The sequence below is a fragment of the Acartia tonsa genome, chromosome 1 (genome assembly GCF_053477335.1).
Source record: "Acartia tonsa isolate MP-2025a chromosome 1, ASM5347733v1, whole genome shotgun sequence".
Taxonomy (NCBI): Eukaryota; Metazoa; Arthropoda; class Copepoda; order Calanoida; family Acartiidae; genus Acartia; species Acartia tonsa.
Genome location: NC_137260.1, coordinates 59,621,868 through 59,643,622, shown reverse-complemented (window position 1 = coordinate 59,643,622; position 21,755 = coordinate 59,621,868). Strand labels below are relative to the sequence as shown.

The following is a 21,755-nucleotide window of genomic DNA, read 5'->3' as shown; positions in this document are numbered from 1 at the left end:
GAAGGAATTTTACCCAATTTCAGATTGAAATCATTTCAAAACAATTTATTTCTACCATAAATCTGTTAATTTTGAAATATTTATCCGCAATAAGGCACAGTTTTAATTACATTCCTTTGAAACTAATCTCCTCACTGCTTAGCAGGGCTCGGCAGCCGCCTGTAAGCCTCAGGGAAATCAACCTTTTAAAATTTTAAAATCAGCTGGAAGTCTAAACATTATCATAACAAAAATGGCAATGCCAAATTTTTTACAGGCATCCAAACAGGTTTTAATTTCAGGCTTAATCGTGGCATACACGCGGCTGCCGAGTCCTATATGTAAGTAAGTGAAATTGCATACTAAAATAATGCTTGTTGTGCCTCATTGTTTATATATTCACACATATCTTAAATGGATCAAGATAAAGTTATGTTGGTCCAATAGGGAAATAAAAAGCATTGTGCATTCATTTATTCTGTGTTGGGCCGTAAAAAGTCTCCTAAATTAATCACAGTCAATCATTTTTTAGTTTAAAAATATAAATTGTTTGTACAAACCAGCAATGTTAAAATTTTCACCAATAGTTGTAATCTCAAGAAGGGGTAACATTTTATAGTCAATCATAGCCCACTGTCTTATCCCTTAAGATTCCTTTTTAATCCCGATTGGTCTTTACTTGGTCAACTTAATCTTGATTATTTTAAGATGTGATTGAATTTATTTTTCCTATTTTGTTACAGTCATGTGTTTCCTGTTAATTACTGAAACTATGCTACTAACTAGAGTTGGGCCGGATATTTGGCCAACGCCGGATATCCGGCTGTAGAAATCAGCCGGGTATCCGGATAGTTTCAATATCTTGTATCCGGCAGAATATTGAAAATTGCCGGATATCCGGCCCAACCCTACTACTAACTAAACTGTGATCCTTGTCAATATTCATTACAGCAGTGTTTTACCTTCAGATATTAATATCATGTCTCTGCGTGGATTATTAGACTATCCGTCCTCGTCAGAAGATGAACAGGAAACAGGTAAACCTCATTGAATAAAAGCGACGCTTTTCTTTTTTTAGTTTTTGTGTCCATTGCATGTATTTTTGAGCATAAACGACTCGTTTGGGACAATCTTAAGGGTGATTTTTCTGTAATCAGGGGGTATTTCAGCTACAACCCTTACTTTCCCCTAATATTTACCAACTACCTACTGCAAAATATTACAAGAAAAATGGTTAAAGATTAATTTATCGTCCATGGTCTTGTACCTGTATCCCAGATTATAACTATTAGAAAGACAATTTTCCAATTATTTATCAAATTATCAAAATAATTTTGCTGTTTTAGAGGATGACAAAGAGAAGAAAGAAGAAAATACTGCTGAAAACAACAAGAAATCAAAAGAAGAACTCTCGTCACCAATAGAAAAAGATCCATCAGATGATCTCACAAACAAACCCGAATTTAGTCCATCATCACATTTAGAATCAACACAAGTAGAAAATGAAACATGTGAAGAAATTTGCACAGCTTATGTTAACCCAGAACCGTCCAACCACAGTGTTGACAATTATGTTGATTCTGTTACTGATGATACCATAGAATATAATTACAGTCAGGAAGATGACAATGTTGCTGAAATGGATGTACCTCAACTACCTGGAATGAGTAAAAGAGAAATGAAAGAGTATGTATTTTTAATACATTAATTTGACACAGATTAATAGCTACGAAAATTGATATTTTATGCCTATTTTAGTGTTTAATTTGAAAAAATTTGGTTTTTGGGGTCAGGTTGTTGAACGTTTTAAACCTTGCAATGATTTTTAAGATTTTAAAAATACAGGATCGCTGTGTGTCTGTTTGTACCCAAGGATCTCGCAAAATGCTGATTAAATATGGGTTTCCTTTACAGTTTAGCTTCTAATAGGTCCTGTGCGTTTATACCTAACTATTTTAGAGGAGGTTACCACCCTCCTCCCAAGAGAAATCCCCAAAAAAATCATGTTCTACGAAACTAGTGCCGCCTAGCGGACTTTAAATAATTTTTTTGCAAACAGGTGATCGTAACATAAATTGAAAAGAAAACATTTTATGTTCCGCTAGAGGCCTTTGAGGGCGTAGCCGCTAGTTTTAAGTGAAGTTTTCTAGTGCAGTTGGTCTTTAAACCTACGCGAAACTAGTACTAGTATGTTCAGTTCATGTGTATTAAGGTTGAAATCAGCAGTTTGGAAGGATATCATTTCTGAAGGCATTACAACGAATAAGGTAATTTTTTTCATTCATCTCAAATATGTAATAATTATCAATGTTAACAAAAAAATATTTTAGGCTTTATCTGTTTAATAATACTGAAATGAAGCCTCTTAAAGGTTTGAACCATTGTTTAAGTAGTTAGTTGTTAGATTTTAAGCAAAATAAACTTTCTTTTTTTAAGAAACCTGTTGCCATTGAACAATCATCAGAAGAATCCGTCACTACTGAAGTATCAAGTGAAGATCAGTCTAGTTGGAGCCTGGAGCAGTACTATGAATATTATCAGTATCATTACAATCAATATCAACTATACCTAGAGACCTGTAATAAGGTAATAAGTTGCATATATCACAAGAATACGATTTTCAAATCTTGATATTTTTAAAACTACCTGGTAAAAAATTGAAATTCTTTCAAATATATTCCCTATAAATGTAGTTTAAACCTTTGAACATGAAAAAAATATGCAGTTCCCTAAATTCAAATTTAAATGCATTTCGTGCAACTACCTATTTATATTTTAGGAGGGAGGATATTCTGAAGAAGTTTCCAAACAGTATTCCCAGTGGCTTAGTGATCTTTATAATAAAATAGTAAGTGCTTGTTTTTATAGCAAACCATATGCTGCGTCTATTATAGATGAGCTCTTTATTTGAAGGGAGGGGTGGGGGCAATGAAAAAATAGCAAAAAAACCCTTTCTCATATGAAGCTTACCTAAAATGGAGAACTAAGGAGGTTCAGTGGTTAGCGAGACCTAATGGACAAAAAAACATTCACTACTCTTTACAATAAGATAAATTTATCTTTTGAGTCGTTACCTTTATCCACCTCAACATGCCAGAACCAATACAAAGCTTCCCTAAAGTTTATGCAAATCTAGCAGCTAAAATTATTTATTAGTATAATTAAATCATAAATTAGAATTATAACATTCTTTTTTTTCTTTTCAGTATTACAATAGTTCAAATAATTTCTTTCTGAATCAAACAAATCCATCATTTAAACAGAGATCTTTTGAAGAACTTCAAGCCCAGGTTTCAATTTTATTTCATGTGTAATCTGTTATCAATTGTAAATAGCACAGTCGCTCTACATTTTTAGTTAGGGAGTATGTAAGTCCGTATATACCTGAAAGTTAATTTAAAACATATTTTTTTATAGCAAAGCTTTTTTTAATTATGGTCTTTCCGTCCGGAACGGTTGGCTCTTTTCTTTAATTTAAACATGTTAGAATTGTCCTACCGATTTCAAACTTGAAATGGTGATTCCTATAATACGATTTAGAAAACTTTGCCTTTATTTATTCCTGTATTTAATCAGTTTTGCATCACATTTACACACAATCTTGTAAAGACTTATACATTTATATCTTGCTTTTTCAGTTCTTACACTCTATTCAAGTGTATATATGTTCGTTTGTCCTTCCATTTCAGAGCTTCGCTTTTATGGATGTTGTCATCCTTGTTATTTATAATGTAAGTACACTGGGATGCTTTCAAGGTGACTGAATTTTAAATACATGTTTTGACTTTGCCAAGCCACCAGATGAGCTACAGTAGACCAATCTTGGATGTTAGGGTGTCTTTATTGGTTTAACAAAAAGAAAACTCTAGAGGACCAGTCTATCTCTCACCCAGCTCCCACCAGAAGGGCAAAAGTGACATCGATACGAGAAAAATCGGTCACCTAGAATCTTATTGCAAGGCAATTTTTAGAATACTTATCATTGTTAGAACAATATTTCCAAGTTGTGATTTTTATTTTTCCATGTTTTAGGATAGAGAACTAGAGAAATACTTTGATTCCGGACAGAATACCTTTTCATCAATGCGGGCGGCTTATAAATCGACATTTAGGTACTTATGCTTTTTAATGATACTTCATTGATTTATATAATAGGTAGTTAGATTAATCTAATAACACGAAAATTTACATCCAGTTAATTGAAATACATCAGTAAATGCCCTTAAATTGAAAAATTTTTTGAAAAACAAGGATATAAATGTATAAGAGTCGAAGCAAAATTGTATGTGAATTTGAAAAACAGCTTGATACAGGATAATTTTTATGGACATACTTACATTTTAGGACTTCATTATAGAGTTGCTTTGCTTATAATATTGTATTTTGTTGTATCAGGAATCAATATACCATAAATCAGAACAATCGGATAGTTAGTTCCCATAAAAATTGCTGTTAAAAAAGTAGAAAAATCAACATGTTTAAAATGGACGTACGGACATTCTGGTAATGATTATAGAGTTGCTACGCTTTCTAAATCGTACCTAACTACTACAGGAATCTCTATGCAGAGTTTGAAATCGGTAGGGCAATTCTAATATACCTAAATCAACGAAAAAGCTATCCGTCTCGGACTGCAAAGCCGACCCTAATTATAGAAAAGCTTTGCTTTTTATATAAAGATTTTTTATGCTTCCTTGAGTTAAATTATGAAGCTAAATATTTGAAAAATCATTTGTTGTAATTTTTAAAATCAACTTTTCAGAGGCACAAGAACATATCAAGAAAACAACAAAGGATACAATCCCGCGCATTTTAACAGTCTTACACCTGGAGCTAAGAAAATTAGGTAAATCATAATATTTTTTTGTAACAAAACTACTTTATAGCCTGTTAGTCTGTCCCTAACGCTATGGGGGAAATGTGAGTTTCTCGGCTTCTATTTAAGATAGACAACTAGAACTTTCATTGAAGACTAATGTTATCTGTGTACATCTAACCTTTACATTGTTTTGTCCGTCTGTCTTGTCGTTCATGCTTCAAAAGACATAAAACTTATTTTTTCATAGGTTTTGTGATTTTCTTTGATTTTTTTAATATTATCTCAATTCTTTTTTTAAATGCTCTATTACTCACTTTGTCTGCTTTTCCATCCATGTTTTTTTTTGCTTCGCTTCTTATGGATGTGGTCATTATTTAAGATTAATTAATACAATTTTTTAAATTTTATTATCTTTAGGGCGATGTTTAAAGAGAAAGTGCAAGAGCCAAGCAACATAGAAAGGTAAAGTCTCAGCAAAATTGTATGTTAGCTATATATGCATTTACAAATCCTGTTAAAAAAATACAAGAACTACCGAGCAAATCGTTGATTAGTTCCAATAACTAAAAAAGGCATTTAAAATTGGCTTTTCCTTAAATTGGAAACTTTTAAAAAGTTTTTAAGTAAACTTTTAACATTCTAATTGTATATTATTATGTTATTAAAGTTGAACTATAAATATTATTTTCAGGCCTCCAAAGTCAAATAAACAAAAGAAGAGGGAAGCCTGGAGAGAAACTATGAAATCAAGAATTAGTAAATGAAAAAAAAAGAACTATTATTTACTATGATTGTAATGAATTTGACAAACTTGAAGAAGTGTATTCGCTTTTAAGATGTTATTTTCATTTTTTTTCTCGTTGTAGATTTTGAAAACGTCCTGTTCTCCTTGATTGTACTCTTTTGTAATTTAAATTTTTCGTAATTTAATTATTTCTTGTGCATTTAATTGGTTCCTTTTCACTTTGAAACCCCAAAACTGAAATGAAATGTACAGAAATAGCTTACTAAACATATTGAAAGATATATTAGTGCTGCTAAAGAAATATCGAGCTTAAAAATATGGGATTATTAATATGTAATGGATGTTCTCTGAAAGTCTAACTATTTTGCCTTCAACATTTCTTCCAGAAAAAGATATTTATTAAAAGCTACCTAATCTTTTCTATTATTTTTTCAAAAAAAAATATTTATTTTTTAAAATTTGATTAAAATATTAAGAAAGCAGGAATAATCTGGGGGGGGGGGGGATTTACATATGGAGTAATTACCACGACCCTGAAAAATTGGGTTTTGACTATGGAACCCTCCCCCCCCCCCCCCCCCAATTGAAAAGTTTGAAAAGGTGTCGGGGAATATAAAACTCAAACAGTAGGTAACTTGGTTGTCCTTATGCATTCAATTATTGTCACTGCTTGATAATCTAAAAGGCAATATCAACATACAAAAATATTAGGAATATTCAATATTTAAGGGCAAAATAGTTATTCTCTCACTCTATAAACCCATTCTAAGTGTACTTAATGTTTTTATCAAATATAAATGGAATTTGAAACCTTCCTTCCCATTGTAAGTGAATTGTAAAAAAATAAGTGTAATAAAATTTATGTAATCGTTATATACATGTTAAAATTTACATCAAATGCATTAATTTAAAATTAAGTTATGTTTTGTCATTTTTTTCTATACTTTATTTAAATTTTCTTTAGTGTCTGTATACCTATAGTGGCGAACCCATACTTAATTTGTTTCAAAAGTATTCTCAAAGTCTACCTACAACTGAAAATTAAACTTGATATTTTCTTTCAAACTCATTTTGAAAGTCTCCAGCGGAAAGTTTTTTTTTAGAAAGTTTTCCATCCCCATGAAAACAGTGTTCTTATGACTAGCAGTTATATTGCCTGAAAAGCATAGCCTACCCGTTCCATCTAGCGGAAGGGAAAAGTTCTACTCTGTCTCATTAGAATGATTATATTATAATTATATTATATTAATATTATTCTACTCTGTCTCATTAGATAGCAAAAAAAGTCCCTCCAATTCCTTATTTATTGATTGATTGCCTTTTGTTTATATTACGCGGCATTCAGTTTAGAACCATGTCGCCAGATTAACCTACCCAAATTATAAAATTAAATTATAAGTATTTTTTAAAAACTTTTAGAATTTTATTTTAAGCAGACAATAATGAGTAAAATAGCAAGGTTTTAATTCCAAGCATTTATCAAAAGGCTATGAATATAAATTTGTCCCATAAAATACCATTTTTTCTGGCTACACTGTTGTAATTGTTTGGTATTTGAAATTTAGACAATTTCAAAAAAAAATACAAAAATCCTAGAAAAGAAAACTGTTGAAGCAAGAAAAGAAAATTTTGAAGAATATGTAGTCTGAATGAAGAAAATTTGCTTTATTTTTATAAATATACTTGTTGCTTTGCTCCTAGCCCATATGGAAGGGCGGAGGAGGTCAAGAAAATAGACAAAAACCGGCCATGAGACGTTTATAAGATAAAACTGTATAAAGTTCAACTAATTTCAGTCCAACAATACTTTCTACGTCACCAGCTTCTAGGGCTCTGTATTGAAAGGGAAGATAGTGTAGAAAAGTAGCATACATAGAACCATCTTAAAAGTATATATAATAGCTGAAAACTATCACAGCATCGAATATAAGCTATGTAAAGCTTTCTTAAAAACAATAAAAATATATCCCAATCGGAACTGTATTCATTGAGATCTTGGGCTTCAGACATTGATGAAAAAAACTCTTCTTGTAACTATTAAAAAATGATTTATGAACATTTAAATATATTAACCTAATTGTTTTTATTTCAGAAAAATGGGAAAGAAAGGTGACGAGTATGACCAAATATTAAAACTGCTACGAAGTATTCAGGGAGAACAATTGAAACATGTGGTGGAGCGAGTCTTTCAGAAAGTGCCAACTTTGGCCTCAAAGTATGTGTCTTTGGTTTCAGTGTTCTTAAGCAGGGAGGGAGGGGACATTGGGCTGTTTAATACACTAGTCCCCAAAAGATTTATAATGATAATTTCTTACAGGGCAATAACTCTGCGGATTTTATTTGCATTTTGATTGGATGGTTCATTTGTTAATTGTCCAAATGTTTCAACTATGATTTATAACCTTCTGAAGGGATAATTTTGTGTATCATCATTGCGGATGGACATTACTTTTTCGGGCGCCATAGTATATATTATCCTTTTATATCCCTGGCTTTTAATGGATAAGAAAATGAACAATTAATAAAAACAAACAAATCCTTATTACTGTATAATTATATAAAGAAAAGATTAACCGTTAATAAAATGGCCCGTTTGTTTTTAGGTTTTCCACCATTTAAAAATAGTTTTTTTTTTTTCTGAACTTTTGAACTATCTTTCTAATAATAAATTCTTTTTGTTTAGAATATTTGAACAGATTGATCAATTACCTAAAACCCAGCGGAGAAATGCCTTGGTGAATGAAATGGTCAATAAGATTAAATATTTCACAGAAAATTTGGACACTTCAAAGTAAGATTTATTTTATTTTATTTACTCCACAAGACAAGGATAAATGTATTTATGTTTAAGAAGGGCTTCTTCATATTTTATAGATAAATCGGAATACATACCTATATTTGAGAAAAACGCCTTGTATTAGGTATCATCCTTAAATTTTTTTAACATTACTGATTTGCTTTTATCTTTATTTAGAGAACTTCGGATGCCAACTCGTGCAACGGACTACCTCAAATACATTAATCTTTTAGTTGTTATTCAAAGATCAAAAGCTAAAACATGGAGGGTAAGTTTGTTTTTACTTCTTTTAGCGCGACTTTCTTCGATGTTTGTTGTTTTTTTTTATTTTCAGTAAAATAAGTAGGTAGCTTTTTTTATTTTCCCTCTTAATTGGATCGGTAATATCATTTCACTGGGGATTATTTTTTAAACAAGAAAAACGACGAGACAATTCACCTATCCCTTTATCTGTGTGACGCGTACTAAAATGTAAGTTAGATATAAGATTTGTATAGTCTTTATTTTCATGCGGTAGGTATATAAATATTATGATACGAACTTGAAGCCTTGCCAAAGTGAATAATATAATGATTCAACATTTTTATTTGACCTGTTTTAGGTGTATCAATTTCAAAATTATAAGAAACCTGACGACATTGAAGATTTAACCCTGGAAGTTGTCGGTGTAGAATCAAGATATAAATTGAAGTCGTGCTTATCTAAGAAGGGTTTTGCCAGTGGTATTCAGGTATTTTAAAATTATATTTTGTGTTATTTTACCATAACCTCGTATAGGCGGAATTCTCCCTCGATTTAGAGAATCCAGAGCATCATCCACGTGTAATGGGATGCAGTAATCTATTAGGTTAAGTAACATCCATCAGACAACCAACCCTTTGATCGCACGACCTTTGTCTGAGAAGTCCTAACTGTGAATGGTAGTGAGTTGCAACTGTTTATTGGCCAAGGTATTCCCTACTCTTACTATTTATGTCGCGCACCTGACATAACATCAGTAGGAACCATTTTTAACGTCTTTAGTTATGACTTGGTGTCGGTCCGAGATTCGAACTTATCACCTACCCGGTGACGAGCGGATGTGGGACGATCGTGGGTTATATTACCTAACAATAGTGTCGTCAGATAAGATAAGATATAAAGTAATGTATTCACGTACCACGTCCTGCTCATGGATGAATATTCCAGATCTCAATACGAGCACTCAGTGACCCAAACCAGTGATTCATTAAATAGAGGTTGCCTATACCACTTTCCTTCTATTGTAATTTAAAAAATTAAATATTTTAGACGGAGACTGACGTAAACAAAATCTGGTTTAGTGTTTCCTACGTGAAGAAATCAAAGAATCGAGAGAACGACAAAAAGAAAATATTAAAATCCAAAGTTTTGTACCTAGCTTACTATCCCGGAGAATCTTACCTGTATGTTGGAGGATCCAGGCTTCCCCCAGAATTAGGTAAATATTTTTTCTCCACTGAAAAAATCGCCTTTCTTTGTTTATGTATTTTGAAGAAAATTATTCTTTATTGCTGCTTTTCAGCGATGTTCATTGTTTATTGATTTTAATATTCATTTATTACCAGCGGCTATGTCCCTAGAAGCTTCCAGGGGCCAATGAGGTGGGGAAATGAAAGTCGCCTCCCGTTTTCAATTTTTGTTTTAAAAAGAAAAAGTTAAAAAAATATTTTGTGAGTTAATACTTTTCTTTAGGTCATTTCTCTTGGGAGGGGGGAATTACTCTCCCCCAAAACAGTTATAAACCTTCCTAGGATATGAGAAGCTTGACAAGGAGAACCTTATCGGTCCAACGGTTAGCTAGATCCTTCGGTACAGACAGACATTTTGTTACAGGATAAATCGTACTTTCAATCCGCGGTCCCATAACATCTAGACTCTTAAATTAATTTTCATATAGTGGTCTAAATATCTCTAAAAGGAAATAAAACTTAGGATTTTTATGAAATAAAATATTTTTTTTACATAAGGAGAGGCATTTGCTGACAGCTTAGGAGCTACTGGTTATATAGAAATCCCACTAGAAGGTAAAAAAATTTTTATTAAGTTTTTTTTGAGAAATTATCGTTACATTCTGTTTTTGAATTTGTATTTACGTTTGTATAGGTATGTTAAAAAAAATATAAATATTTTTCTAGGTCCTTAAGAGACATTCTTTACCAATACTTGAAAGCAGAATCTTTGACATTACGTGATATTTTATAAACCGTACATTTTTTCATATATACCTATATATTCAGGGGTGTAAATTCGGCACAAGATTTACTTCTTCCCCTGCTTCAAAAATATTTAATTTACTTCCATGTTGAAATTAAAGGGGTAGTTGCACGAAATGCGTTTGAACTTGAATTTAGTGAACCACATATGTTTCCTGTTTAATGGTTTAAACTTTATTTATAGGACATAGATTTGAAAGAATTTCAATTTTCTGCCACGTAATTTAAAAAATATCAAGACTAAAATACCTAGTGACGTTTACATACATAAATTAGACATTTTTTGACATAACTCATAAACTGCCTGTTAAAATGTTCTTTTTATTTCAAATATTTTCATGGCTAACCTACATATATATCATATTCTAAAAAACATTTAAAGGTTCACTTTTACAAGTACCCCCCATCTCGATAAATGCACTTTGTGCAACTATCCCTTTTTCATTCTTGTAAGGAATTTTTGTGTCTATAGTTGAAACGACAAGTAGCTTTTTGCTGATTCTTCAAATATTTCCCCATATCTTTGGTGTTGGTCCGATTTTTAGTCTGAAATTTTCTCCTTAGTTCGGGAAGAATATACACCCCTGTATATATTTGTTAGAATTTATTACTTTGTTTCTTTTTAATAAAAGCGAAGCTTTTCTATAATTAGGGTCGGTCCGTACGTCCGTACGTCCGTCCGTCTCGGATAGCTTTTTTCGTTACTTTAGACATGTTAGAATTGTCCTATCGATTTCAAATTTTGCATGGTGATTCCTTTAGTAGTTAGGTACGAGTTAGAAAGCGTAGCAACTCTATAATCATTACCAAAATGTCCGTACGTCCATTTTCAACATGTTGATTTTTTTTACATTTTTGAATAGCTTTTTTCGTTAATTTAGGCATGTTAGAATTGTCCTAACGATTTCAAATTTTGCATGGTGATTCCTGTAATAGTTAGGTACGAGTTAGAAAGCGTAGCAACTCTATAATCATTACCTAAATGTCCGTACGTCCATTTTAAACATGTTGATTTTTTTACATTTTTAACAACAAATTTGTATGTGAACTAATTATCCGATTGGTCTGAATTTTGATATACTGATTCCTGGGACAACAAAGTTCAATATTATAAGCGAAGCAACTCTATATTCAAGTCCTAAAAATGTAAGTATGTCCATAATCATTATCTTGTATTAAGCAGTTTTTTAACAAATTTACTTACAATTTTGCTTTGACTCCTATACATTCGCATTCTGATTATTCAGTTCTGACATTATACAAGTGTTAATGTCCGTTTGTCCTATCGTTTCAGAGCTTCGCTTTTATGGATGTTGTCATCCTTGTTGTTCCTAACAATAACAATAGAAGATCCTAATTGGAAATTCCCCTTTGTTCTCTTTAGAATAAAATATTAAGAATTTTATTTTGTAATATATGTATTCATTGTTCATAATCATAAAATAGAACAAAATTTTTAATATACAAAAAAATATTTTTGTAACTATAACAACCATTTTATTGTTCATTTGAAATTTTATATAGTTGCTTTTAAATAATGTTAATATCAGTTATTACCCCAGTGGAACACTTAACGCCTCAAAGAGAGTAAGTATTCCATTAATTTTTTTGCCTTATAAACCTTATAAACTCCTCCTGCTATTTGTTAGCTAAAAATTCTTTTTTTTTGGGGGGGGGGGGAGGAAGGGGTACAGGGTTGGAGACAATGTAGCATCCTTAAACTGACCAAGCTAAATTTGCTGGATTTACTTCACTAAGAGATGCGATTGATAATGAGTATTTTTTATTTGAAATATATTTCGGAATGATAAAGTAGACTTTTTTCTTTTAAATTTGGTTGAGAAAGATTTATAACTGAATAGTTTTCAAACTTTTAATTTGTTATACAATAGAAGTAACTTGTTTTATATAATTGAGTGGAGGGGGTTAATTTATCATAAATCGTCGTATTCCTTTGGGGGTTCTTATTAAACATTACATTACTAATTTTTATCAGAAGAGGGAATTACACTTTCGAAATAAGAGATGTGCAATTTTTTATTCAGTATGTATATATAACTTTTATTAAATTTTTTATTGGATTTTTTGTTTTGCTCTTTTTTTTTATAAAAACAAGGATGACAACATCCATAAAAGCGAACCACTGAAACGGTAGGATAAACGGACATTAACACTTGTATAATGTCAGAACTGAATAATCAGAATATAAATGTATAAGAATCGAAGCAACATTGTTGAAAAAATGCTTGATACAAAATAATGTTTATGGACATACTTACAACTTTAGGACTTGATTATAGAGTTGCTTCGCTTATAAAATTGTACTTTGTTGTCCCAGGAATCAGTACACCAAAAATCAGATCAATCGGATTATTATATCACTTAAAAAATTAGTTGCTAATAAAGTAAAAAAAGTCAACATGTTTAAAATGGACGTACGGACATTTTGGCAATGATTATAGAGTTGCTACGCTTTCTAAATCGTACCTAACTACTACAGGAATCACCATGCAAAGTTTGAAATCAATGGGACAATTCTAACATGCATAAATTAACGAAAAACGCTATCCGTTACGGACGGACGTACAGACGGACCGACCCTAATTATAGAAAAGCTTTGCTTTTAAGAATTATACATCAATATTGTTGCTGTACAAAAATTGGTAAACCCTGCAGGGATCTAAAGGAATAAGACAATGGCCGATAAATTGATGTGCATCCCCAATGACAATACACAAAATTACCCCTTTTGTAGTGGTTGACACATTTAAACACTAAACAACCAATCGAAATTCCTTAAAGTCCCCAAAGTTGTTAAGGCAACGAATAAGAAAACCATATTATAAAACTATAGGGACCAGTGAAATAAGCACACCATTGTCCCTTCCTCTCTCTGTAAATCTCTGAGCTACAGTCTGATTATATAAGCTATGATTTGCATTTTTTATGAAATTGTTCTCTTTAGTTTATTTTTTTACGTTTTAAAACAAGTAATTGTACCACCAAAAAATAAAAACAATACCTTACTAATGAAAACTTCCTTGAATTTAAAACCTAATCAAAAAAGACATTAAAGAATACTGTTCTCAACCGTGTTTATTTTAGGGAAACATTTGGATTCGCTGCGACAGTTGAGATGGAACCGAGATAACATAGGAAAGATCACGGCTAAGAAATCCCTTCCGCCAGTGCAGGATAGGTTTTCTGTTTTTACACAGCCCGAATCAGAAGAAAAGGTAACAAGATTTTTCTAAAGGGATTGTTGCATGAAGTGCATTTTACTTGAAGAAGTGAACCTTAAAATGTTTTTTTTATATATTATGATTAGTATGGGTTAGCAATAAAGATATTCGAAATAAAAATTTATTTTTCCAACCAGTTTTTGAGATAGGCGCACACAAAAATGTCTTATTTGTAATGGCAAGCTTACGAATTTTTGAAAAATAATTGCTAGCATAAATCACCATATTACCGTTTAACACTTTTATAATCAAATTAAAACTAAAAGTCAAAGGAACTCCACTAAAATAAGAGTTACTGAAATTTGGGATGGCAGTTGCTTAAGAGGTATAATGTTGGCGGAACTGCAGCTCTCGTCGAAAACCGCCGTTTTCCCAGGTATAAGGTATAACCAACAAGCGAAATAAATATAAAATAATATTTGGAGGGCAAATGGAGAGGTCGTCAATTTTACGATGTGTTGCCCCCCCAACGACAGCTGAAAAACACGTATAGGTTTCGTGATTTTTTTCCCGAATTAATTTCGTTATTGGTATAAGCTGCCGTTTTCCGCCGAAATTTTTATTACTTGAACATTTCTTTCCTTAGGACTTTCCAATTCTTGACCGGGTACGAACTGAGTGCCAGCTGGACTTCAGGGACCTGGAGAGTGTCCCTCACCCGGAGGAATTGACCGGAAAGAAAATGAGTATCAGATTAGAGTGTAATGGAAATGACGTCATAGGTATGGATTTAGATCAAAATTTTTATCTGATCGTGGTGCATTTTATTATAAATGAGAAAAATTAAGAAGAAAAGTTTTATGAAGTGCGTTATTTGGTATGTCCCACCATGTAAATATTTGGATATAGCTCCATCTCAATTATAGTATGTTTCTTAATAATAATTGCATACATATATTCCTATTTTTGTGCTATTTATAGTTTAGGTGCTACGTTGAAAAATGTTAAAAAGGTTGAACAGTTATAAGTAAGTTAAAACATTTTACCAAGTAGCTTCCATACTATGCGTAGCACAGGAATGGTTCTTATATTTTTATCCCAAAACTAGAGCTTACGAAGATTCTAACGGTATGCATAAAGTTTTTCTACTATTAATACAAGCCGCGCAATTGGAATTATGAAAATGTGAGCAAAATTTTCCACAACCTTTAAATCCATAAACCTTCAAAAATAAAGCCTTTGGAAAACCCGGTTTTTAAGGCATAATTTGTGGAGAAAATTATTTTTAAATATTTGAAACAGTCCTAGAACAGGTTTTCCAAAAAATATATATCATTTTATAAAATTGTTTTATTTTTTATGCTTTGTTAAGAGTTTAAAAATAACGTTTCCCTTGAAACACCGTGTAAAAATAAGTCTTTTTATTTCAAGATATCCGTGCATAAATCATTTATATAACAATCTTTATCATGTAAATTCTAATTTATCAGGTGGGTTCCATGATATGGTGTCAGTCGATATGATCCGTAACAATCCTGTGCCCAGGTGGATCCTGAACCTGCCAACTTCTGGCAGGAACTTGGTGACCCTGGTGTCCACCATGAGGAAGGAGACTGACATGGAGCTGCAAAGTGTCCTCAGCACGGCCAGCACAGTCAGATTACCCCAGAGAAATCCTATCAGCTAATTGTTCGTAGGTTCTTATATGAGATGTTATTTTTATAGTATTTAATTACAGCTTTAACCAAACACTGATATAATTTGAGAGAAATATATTTTGTAATTTCAGCTGATTTTGGAAGGCTGTCATTGTAAATGAGGGAAAATACAATGTCCGATAATATGATGTACATCCTCAATGATGATACACAAAATTACCTCTTCTATAGATTACAATTAGTGGTTTTAACGTTTATAGATTCTGAACTAAATGAACCAACCAATCAAAATTCAATAAAAAGTCCCAAAGTTTGTTAAGCCAACAAATAAGAAAACATTATTATAATTCTTAAGGGACTAGTGTCATAAACAGACCAATGTCCCCGCCCTTCTTAATTGTAAATAAAAAGGTAGTCCCCCAAAAACAGCTGAAATCACAAAATCCTTTTTTCTATTTAATTCAGTTGGTTATACCTATACCTGACTTAGTTACCTGTAAATTAGATAGGTTTACAGAAATAAATCAACAAAATATTGTGCATCACAACTGTAAAAAAAAGTTTAAATTGAGTACTGCTAATTTCACATAAGAAGCGCCAAACTCTAAATATAGATTTATTACACAAATAAGAGCATTGTTAGGTATAATTGTCAGTACGATAAAAGACAACAATTAAGATTATAAAATATCCATATTTTTAAATTGTTCATTTATGAAGATTGAAAAAGACAAATAGAAATTTTAATTGAAAAGGGGCTCTTTTTGTATGTCTGATTCAACATATTAACATAGGATTAGATGTTAGGTGTGGTTCTTGTGATTTTAAGTCAACCTTTCTAAGTAAAAACTACAAAAAAAACCTGCAAACACATAACTTTATATTTGTATTCGCTTTTTATTGGCAGGGCTTTTCTACATTTAGGGTCGCACTGCTCGTACATTATTAATGGATATCTCAGATCGTTCAGATGTTTGAGTTGTCCTATCAATTTTAAACTTGATATGATGATTCTTGCAAAAGTTGAGGTAAATAGAGCAAAATAATCAAGTCTTGAAAAGTCGTATTAGGAATCCCTTCAATTGATTTCGTAGAGAATTTTTAAGAATTTTGTTCATACTTCAATACATCTAATATTTTTTCTATGATTTAAGTTGTTTATTGGTGCTTGATTGTATGCAATTTTTGGACTTTGCTTTTAAGAATGTTGAAACTTGTCATTTTTGTTTAAACAAATTTTGTAGCGTCGTAGCATGATTATAATTAAATGATTTTTATGCATCAAAATTTTTCATGAATATTTTAGCGCTACTGGGTTTAGTCCCTTCCGTGGCAACATCTCGTAAGGATCGTTTCGTCGTATTTTCAAATTAGCTTTTGATAGGTTATTTTAGGTTAAGTTGGGTTAGGTGATTGCCCTGCAGGGTTAGGCAAATGACCCCCCCTGCGTTAGAGCCCCTCGCAGGGGCTAGAAATAAGGGTAAAGTTACTCTGAAACTACGACGAAACGCCCCTTTAGAGGCGTTGCCACGAAAGGGACTATACTATACCTGCTCTTTTTATATTCTTTTTGTATTAAAATTGTAAAAATCTGTAAGTGAAATCTTCAATATTTTTTTAACCTTATGTAAATACTCAATGTGAAAGGTGATCTCACAATTTGTAGTTAAAATAAAATAGCTTTACAAAAAAGAACTAATTTTCCTATAGGTATTTTTTATGTATTGTATTTTATGTAGCTGTAGTTTTAATGTATAAAATAAAGAATTGATATATATAAATTGATTTCATAGATTTTATCATGAGAAGATTTGTTTAAGAGTCAATTTGTATTTCCTATGACTGCAATCGAACTTGCTATTTCCGAAACCATTTTGGTTCATCCCTAATAACATTTATCATAATGTGTGAATATAATTTGTAATAAACGAAGTAGGTTTTTTGTCTGAAGCTAAAGTTCTCAGAAAGTGCTGGTCCGAATTATTTGTACTTTTTTAAGGGCAGCTTTATAAATGTCTTAGGTTAGATTTAAGCAATTTTCTTTTATTCCCCGCCTTCTCCTAGAGGCTAAGGGCGACGCAACTAGTGAAATATAAAGTAGGAAGCTTTCGTTTGTCCATAAAAAACTCCTTAACGAATGAATCGATTCTTTATTTTAGATAAGCTTTAAATAGATTATGGGAATTTATAGCTTTTTGATTTTTAACCCTAAAATTTAAGATACCCTTAGATGTTTGGGGCGGGGCCACTATTTTTTTCCTTGGATATAACAAAGAAAGACTTCGAGAGGGAAACATTTTTAAAAACCGGTTTACTCAACCCCGCATTTGTGTGGGGTAAGTCACCGACCCTAAAAGTTCTTTAGTGAGTTAGGCGAGAAGCGGAGCTTACCCCAACTCCTCTCCCCCACAATGCAAAAGAAAAAAATATTTCAAATTCTTCTAAGTATATTAACAAAATTATTAAATAAAGACTAATTTAGAATGAAAATATGCTTCTATTATTTATTTAAAAACCTTATCATTAAAGGTAACTTTAAGTGCGCATGCGCGTACTGTTCAAAATACGCAATATTGCGCATGCGTGTTCTTTGTTATTGTCCTTGTGCGCCTGCGCAACAAGCGTAACAATTTCCTTGGCAAAGCTTGGCTTAGCGGCACCCGGCTGATCAAGGTGCTCGCGTCGGTTGTTATTGCATCTTAAGTTCATTTGATGCAAGCATTGCAAGGTGATTTATTGCTATTTTTCTTCAAAAATAAGTACCTAATGTTTTTTATTAATTTTAATGTTTTGTTTTTATTAAATTTCAGATATTATATTCCTAATTGTATAAAAATGAGTGATGAGGAGGGGGATATTATCTCTGGGGATGAGAAAGAGGTAAATTTAAATTATATTTTTAAAATTGTTATTTTTTATACTTTTTCCTATCAGGAATTATTATTAACTCTGTACTAATACTTTATTGTCATATCTATTAAAAATTTATTCAGTTTTTGCACTAGTTTTTCATTTAAATATAAAAAAAATATTTTTAATTAAATTAACATTATTGTTTATTTATGAAAATGATTTTCATATATTTTTGCTTTTCCTAAAGGGCCTATCAAGTATTAAAACCCCCTCGTTTATTTTTGAAATTATAGGTAAGGCGTAGGGGTAATTTTGACGACCAAGTCTTAGTTTAATTCATGCACTCTAAATATAATCTGGTCGCCTTAAAATCAAAAAAGTTCTCTTAACTATGAACTAGGTAGCTATCCCCCCTTAATTTGAATTTTTTGTGTGGGGGGGGGGAGGTATTTGCTCCAGAAGGCTTTTTATGGAAAACACCGTCGGAATTAATGTCTTTTTTTTTATATATTAAACTTAATATTTTGAAGAGCCCACAGGATTTAATAGTACGTACTTTTTTCATTTCATTTATAAATTACTAGCAGCGAATACGACCCTAGAGGCCTAATTTTAAAGATGTAATACTTGTCAATGTTGCGATCAAGTCCTACATATTTTTATGTGTGATTTCTCTTCGGTGGGTGGTGGTACCCTCCCCAAAAATAGTTTTAAAACTTTAAGATAGTAGTTTTTTTTATTGTAACAATATGCGTCAATAACCGGTTTAAACTAGTTATATCTTTCGTAATATAAGTAGAAAATTTGCTTAAATTTGTTAGTGAATAGATTTTGGGAAACTTTCTATGATTTATTTTAACATTTGTATGATTTTTAAGGGCCTCTAATTCCCAAATCAAAATGTTGTTTTGGCTGTAAATAATATCAATCCGTATGGGTTTGCATGCTATTACTCGAAGGGACAGAAGTTTCGAACTAAAGACGTATATTTTAATGAGAAAAAAACTTGTCTAGGTGATTGATTCTGAGGAGGAGGCACAAAAAGACGAAGATGATTCAGATTACGGCGGTAAGTAGAAAATTAGGGGGTTAGTAAATAGCCTCCAAAAACTACCAACAATGCATAAGTATATAAATAAATCTTCTTCGAGAAGCGCAACTAAATCTTACTAGCGCTATTGAGATAATTGGCTTTACACAATAATATCTTTATAGTGTTATTTTTTTATATTACATGATTTAATTTGCAAAAACTTGAATTTTTTGGTTAATAACTATGTCATGCATAGCAAGTCTACGTATTTAATTATTGTTATTTGTTTTGGCTTCTAATATGATTTCCTTTAATAGACTATGAAAATTATATTACTTTGAAAGTTCAAAAAAACTTTACCACGTTAGGTGGTTCAGCCAAGAAAAAGAAGAGAGGAAAGAAAAGGAAGCAGAAGGATGGGGGAGGGAGGGGAAGAAAGAAGAAGAAAAAGAAGAGGGGAGACTCAGAGGAGGAGGAGGAAGAAGAATTCCAGGTAAAACTTCAGGGTTAGCTTTAAGTGTCATGGCGCCTTGCTATATTGCCTTAATACAAGTTTGAAGTTAAATAGTACACAGTTCATTCTTTAAAAAAAAATCTGTAAGTTTGCAATTTTTACTAAATACCTATATAATATATTATTTCTTAATTAACACCTGTCATACAAGCTTATCTAATCGGATTAAAAAGGTGGAGAAAAGGGGTGGAGCAGTATGAAATTAATTAAAAAGTATTTATCAAATAAATTAATTTAATATATTCTGCACAAGATTCCTTTTTTCCCCTGCTGCAAATTTTTTTCTTTTTTTTCCCTCGTTTTTTTTCTACCAAGAAAGGGGAAAAAAAGGAAAAAATTTTCAGAACTTTTTAATTTATTCATAATATCCCCCTTTTAACACATTATTTTTGTTTTTTTCCCCAAGAAGGGGAGAAAAAAGGAAAAAAATGTTTTCTCTTCTCTCAATTTTTTACATTTTTCCTCCCCCAACAACATAATTTTTCTTCCCCCCCCCCCACCCCCCTTTAGCAGAGTCAATTTTGCAGAATATACACCCCTCTAAAATTGTTTTTTTTTATGTTTAGGAGGAAGTAACCACCCCTCAGCCAAGGAAGCGCGGCCGCAAAAGCAAGGCCGAAATGGCCGCTTCTGCCGCCAGCGAAACAGCCGCCTCCACACCTCGCGAGACCAGTCCTGAATCTGAGATGCCCAGCGTGACACAAGTCTGCGAACAGTTTGGTCTTAATGACGTGGATCTCGAGTATTCCGAGGCTGATTACAGCAATATTACAACTATGAAGTTGTTCCAGCAGACATTCAGACAAAGGGTTCAGTCAGAGAATCCCAAGGTTCCGGTGGCCAAAATTATGATGCTCTTGTCGGCTAAATGGAGGGAGTTTACTGCCGCAGGTAATAATCATTGATAATGTTCTAAAACTGGATGTGGTACAATTTTGGATTTTTAATCTTAGAAACATTTCCTTTGGTTTGAAGACTACTAATATGTATTATCTTATCAATAATATAAATAATATAAAAAAACAGCGAACAATCTTTTGGTCACGTTATGTACATTTTCAATTATTTTCTCAATTTTTTCATTTTTTATTCCCCCTTTAACAGGGGATCGCATTCAGAATATACACCCCTGTTAGACATTTTGTTTGTATAAGTTGACACTTTCAGCTGCGGAGAACAATGGTGGGGACAAGGATGAGGACGAAGAAGAGGAGGAGGAGCAGGAGGAACCTGAGGAAGAGGATGAGGAGGAGGAAGATTTACCCCTCAGCGGCCGAGGCAGGCGCGGTAGACGGGGACAGAAAAAGAAAAAGGTTTGTCAATTTTTCTTCGTCTCTGAATGGTAGCTGTTAGGTTTAAAATAGATAAGGTAGACTTTTAAGTTCTCTTAAAACAAAATATACAGAAAATTTAGTATAAGTTAGAATTCCTAGTCAACCTAGTGTTTAGCTATTTAATACCTGTATATGTTAATTGGAAGCTTATTCGTTTTTTTATTGAAGTCTCGATTCAATTTCATAAATCAAACTTCTGTTTTATTACATTCTAATCAATAAGTTGTAGCTACACTACTTCCAGTCTTGATCATCCTTGTTTTTTGTCTCAGCAAGCAGAGGATGAAGAATTCGACTTTGAGGAGGAGGAAGATGATAGTGAAGATGGTGGCAGGCGCAAGAGCCGTGGCCGCCAGTCAATGTCCAGTGCTAAGAAGGGGGCTAAAGGCAAGGATGTTGCCATAAGATTATTTTGTTATTGGTTTTATTTTTACCTGACTATGGTCTTATTTTTTGCTTTTATCTGAGCTAGAAACTGTTAGCTTTGAATTAAGTTATTTTTTTCAATTTGAATTCTTTTATTTTTATCTACTTTAAAAACATAGAATAATGTGATATGCAATAATAGGATAATGGTAAATAAATTATTTTTTTCTGTTAACACATT

The 21,755-nt window shown here is 32.0% G+C and overlaps 3 protein-coding genes across 5 annotated transcripts; all 3 read left to right on the top strand.

Annotated features, from left to right (window-relative positions):
* Positions 1-831: 831 nt before the first annotated feature.
* On the top strand, positions 832-6,416 carry LOC145325327 (uncharacterized). 2 transcript variants are annotated; one of them, XM_080168305.1, is made up of 11 exons: positions 832-1,016; positions 1,326-1,665; positions 2,192-2,246; positions 2,416-2,565; positions 2,759-2,827; positions 3,186-3,269; positions 4,012-4,091; positions 4,742-4,825; positions 5,216-5,260; positions 5,490-5,896; positions 6,314-6,416. In XM_080168305.1, exons 1-10 carry the CDS (start codon positions 959-961, stop codon positions 5,560-5,562), a joined length of 1,038 nt encoding a protein of 345 aa, XP_080024431.1. In that variant the 5' UTR covers positions 832-958; the 3' UTR covers positions 5,563-5,896; positions 6,314-6,416. The 2 variants fall into 2 exon arrangements, with proteins under 2 accessions (XP_080024431.1, XP_080024420.1); XM_080168294.1 differs by having other exon boundaries at positions 6,273-6,416.
* A 1,210-nt stretch (positions 6,417-7,626) lies between these two features.
* LOC145325323 (uncharacterized) lies at positions 7,627-17,199 on the top strand. 2 transcript variants are annotated; one of them, XR_013881447.1, is made up of 10 exons: positions 7,627-7,758; positions 8,227-8,334; positions 8,518-8,608; positions 8,942-9,070; positions 9,631-9,799; positions 10,329-10,385; positions 13,680-13,810; positions 14,403-14,538; positions 15,247-15,535; positions 15,880-16,339. XR_013881447.1 is itself a non-coding variant. In XM_080168274.1 (9 exons), the coding sequence occupies exons 1-9, from the start codon at positions 7,640-7,642 to the stop codon at positions 15,441-15,443; spliced, it is 1,137 nt and encodes a 378-aa protein (XP_080024400.1). In that variant the 5' UTR covers positions 7,627-7,639; the 3' UTR covers positions 15,444-17,199. The 2 variants fall into 2 exon arrangements, 1 of the variants encoding a protein (XP_080024400.1); XM_080168274.1 differs by having other exon boundaries at positions 15,247-17,199.
* On the top strand, positions 17,189-21,627 carry LOC145325328 (uncharacterized). Its single transcript, XM_080168320.1, has 6 exons — positions 17,189-18,294; positions 19,282-19,336; positions 19,669-19,793; positions 20,381-20,705; positions 20,982-21,127; positions 21,421-21,627. The coding sequence occupies exons 1-6, from the start codon at positions 18,127-18,129 to the stop codon at positions 21,613-21,615; spliced, it is 1,014 nt and encodes a 337-aa protein (XP_080024446.1). The 5' UTR covers positions 17,189-18,126; the 3' UTR covers positions 21,616-21,627.
* The last annotated feature ends 128 nt before the right edge of the window (positions 21,628-21,755 follow it).